The sequence below is a fragment of the Armigeres subalbatus genome, chromosome 2, assembly GCF_024139115.2.
Source record: "Armigeres subalbatus isolate Guangzhou_Male chromosome 2, GZ_Asu_2, whole genome shotgun sequence".
In the NCBI taxonomy this organism is placed as follows: Eukaryota; Metazoa; Arthropoda; class Insecta; order Diptera; family Culicidae; genus Armigeres; species Armigeres subalbatus.
In genome coordinates, this window is record NC_085140.1 from 291,692,651 (window position 1) to 291,695,914 (window position 3,264).

A 3,264-nucleotide genomic window follows, 5' to 3' on the forward strand; every position below is an offset into this window, starting at 1 on the left:
AAACCGCCAACTGTCGAATGGTTTTCGAACAAATTCACACACAGTCAAACAAAGCAGGAATCGAAGCATGTTCTTGGGGGGCGGAGTGAAAGTTGCTCCAATGTGGTTCAGCGTGTGTACGCTACATAAGGCCAAACTAAACCACACGATTGAATCGAGAAAGGTATCGTCACCGCTAAGTGGATTCATATTTTAATATGCATGTTTACTGAAAGGGCACGCTTCAGTTGGAAATATTATAAAGCCACAATTTTTGTATGGGGCTCCATATACCTTATCATGGTGATCTCAATGTAAATAAACCAAATACACATACATATTTCGTTTTATTAATCGGTATTCCTCGGAGGAAATATTTCTGTATTTCAGCTCTTTTAATCCCCACACAGACATAAAACATGTTCAAGCTGTTGTATATCCAGGAGTTGGGCTAAGACCTGAAAATATGACATCGAAATGAATAACAAAACCAATAAAATTACACGAATAACAAACCAATTGGGGTAGTCACTGTTGTTTGCACATCCTGAACACATGAACCCCGTTTCTCCTCATAAACCTTTCCCGATGGACATTGCTGGTAGACGGCACTCAATGTATCGTTTGCAGAAAAGTAACATTCATAGTAGCCTCTGGTGTCAGCAACATTCGGGAACCGTCCCTCGGCAGGGCACTCGAAGGAGCATGTCTTTCCGTTGAATAACGTTCCTTCAGGGCACTTGTGGATTTCGACTTCGTAGGAATACGGTCCCATATTGTAGAATCTACAATATCCAAAGAAGCGCTTGCTGGTTCCGTAGCGGGAGAATATTTCGTCGACATTGCATGTCACCTTCATGCAGTCTTCCTCCTTTTGTTTTCGCTTGCAGAAGTTTGTTTCCGGATTGAAAACGTAGTTGTTCGGGCACTTGTACACCAACGACATCTGGTACTTACTCTCACAGAAATGATAAATGTCGCAAGCCTTGGCATCTGTTAAGAACAGTTCCGATCATACTTGGGCAACTAAAATCTGAAATAATTGGCAACGAGGTCTTACCTGGATAATACCCTTCGCCATTGCAATAAAGGCTACGAGGACAATCTTCACCATAGCTCGGAGTAGCCGAGCATTCTCCGTTGTTACAGAACGGTTTTTCTGGATTAATGTACGGACAGTAGCGCCAATCCATCGTGTCGCCTAAACATACATTGACGGCATCGCAGCTGCCACAGTTTGAGAAAATCTGAGATCCATCACAGCTTTGGGGACTGTCGGATACGGCGATACGTTTTCCTGCTGATTGGTTTCCTTTCAGAAGTAAACCCGGCAGCTCCTGCTGGGTGGATAGCTGCAGAAGAGCGAATACTCCAAGTACGATCGCCAACATCTTGTTGCAGGCTGAAGTTTCGATGACGAGTAGCTATGGGATGCGAGATCCCGTACGTTTATATAGGCAGATGAAAACAGGTCCATAATCTCCAACAAGTGACTTGGCGACAAATGAAGCATTCGACCAAACTCTGGAGATATGAGGTGATACGTTTTGCAGAATTTATTTGAAGATAATAAAAATGTTCTGCAATGAGGCCATTAACTATGTGACGCAATATGCACTTCGAATTATATTTATTTACTCTGAATAAATATTTCTTTATCTTAGGAAAAATTCCACTTTTCTTATACGCTTCCTCATTTCTTATCAGGATATCTAAAAAGAAAAAAAACTCATCAAAACTTCGATAAAAATGTGCGAAAAGATAACATAATCATGGATACGTAGACAATTAAACTCATAAGAAACTTCATCTGTTATGGAATTAAAAAAAAAAAACTTTCGCAAGGAAATTATTTTTGCGAATCTTCTTCTTTTTTCTAGGGGAACTGCTCCTGGAATTCATCTCATGGCTCCGATATTCATCCCATAAAAAAACAAAGCAATGAAAAGCAATTTAATTTGTTTCTTATTTTTGTGACTTTTTCAGCAGTGAGCACGCATGTTGACAAAAAATGATAAAATTGGTGCTGTATTCAGGTTCCCCCAAATACGCGCAATGCGACAGTCGCGACGCAATTCTATCGCTTGGCGACAGCGATTCTGTCGCCGTTAGGGTCTGTTCACAAATTACGTAACGCTTTTGGGGAGAGGGGGAGGTCCAACTTGCGATATACTTTGTTACACTAAAAGGTGGGGGAGGGGTGGGTATTACCAAATGTTACACATAACGCGAATAAAAATTTATTTGAATGTTGTTTTTTTTAATCACTGATTGGAGTATGACTGACATTTGTATTTTTTTATTCTGATAGATAGCCAGTTTTGCTCAAAAATTGTTTTGTCTCACGTATTTTATGATTAGATCTAACAAACCAAGTTTAAGTTAATAGAGGCAAGAGGGTTTTCATTGTAAGCAATTGCGTTTTAGCTTAGGCAGTTCAATTTACAAATTATATCGTTAACGTATATTAGTCATTATCGAAATCAAGCACATAGTGGGACTGATATGCGTTAAAATACCAAGCGAATATTGTATTTCTTGACAGAACAGTTCCGATGCTAAACTATTTAAATGGCCATGATCGCAAATTATATTTTCGTTTCTACTAGCTGCATTCTTGTTATCCTTGCTTTTTCATTATGTGGCGTCTTTCTAACAGTGTTCAAAAAATTACAAAACCCACATGCTTCATATGCTCTAGAGAAGAAAAAAAATGTGCCTTTAAATTTTTCACAGTTACGCGTTTTATGGGGGAGGGAGGGGTTCCAAACATGTTACTTTTTGTTACGAGGGGGAGGGAGGGGGTCAAAAACTCGGATTTTTGCGTTACGTAATTTGTGAACAGACCCTTAATATGGAAGCGTACACGGTTAGAAAAATGTACCTAATTTTAGGTACTTTTTTTCTCTTGCATCTCCCTCCCTCTTCCCTTTGTTTTCATAAAATGAAGAGCAAAACCACTCAACAAGGGCATTAAAGTGTGGGAACCCAACGTTGAGTAATCTCATGTTTACAAAAGTTGAGTGAAATTTACCTAACTTTTGGTTAGTTTCTATTTAAAATTAAGTATATTTTACTTAATATTAAGTGAATTTTATTTAATTCCAAGAAAAAATTACTTAATTTTGGGTTCCCACACTGAACCCCCGATCTGAATGAAAAGTACCTAATATTAGGTACTTTTTTCTAACCGTGTAAATAGTACATTGCTTGCAGCGAATCAAATCTGTCATGTGGAGGTTTTTGAAAACAAGAAATATTTCTGTTATTGACCGAGTTCCCTCC

At 38.7% G+C, this 3,264-nt stretch overlaps 1 protein-coding gene across 1 annotated transcript; it reads right to left on the reverse strand.

The window, feature by feature from the left end:
• Positions 1 to 307: 307 nt before the first annotated feature.
• Positions 308 to 1,412, reverse strand: LOC134216533 (uncharacterized). The gene is made up of 3 exons (XM_062695399.1): positions 1,040 to 1,412; positions 496 to 972; positions 308 to 437 (listed from the first exon to the last, which is right to left on the reverse strand). Exons 1-3 carry the CDS (start codon positions 1,368 to 1,370, stop codon positions 403 to 405), a joined length of 843 nt encoding a protein of 280 aa, XP_062551383.1. The 5' UTR covers positions 1,371 to 1,412; the 3' UTR covers positions 308 to 402.
• Positions 1,413 to 3,264: the final 1,852 nt, after the last annotated feature.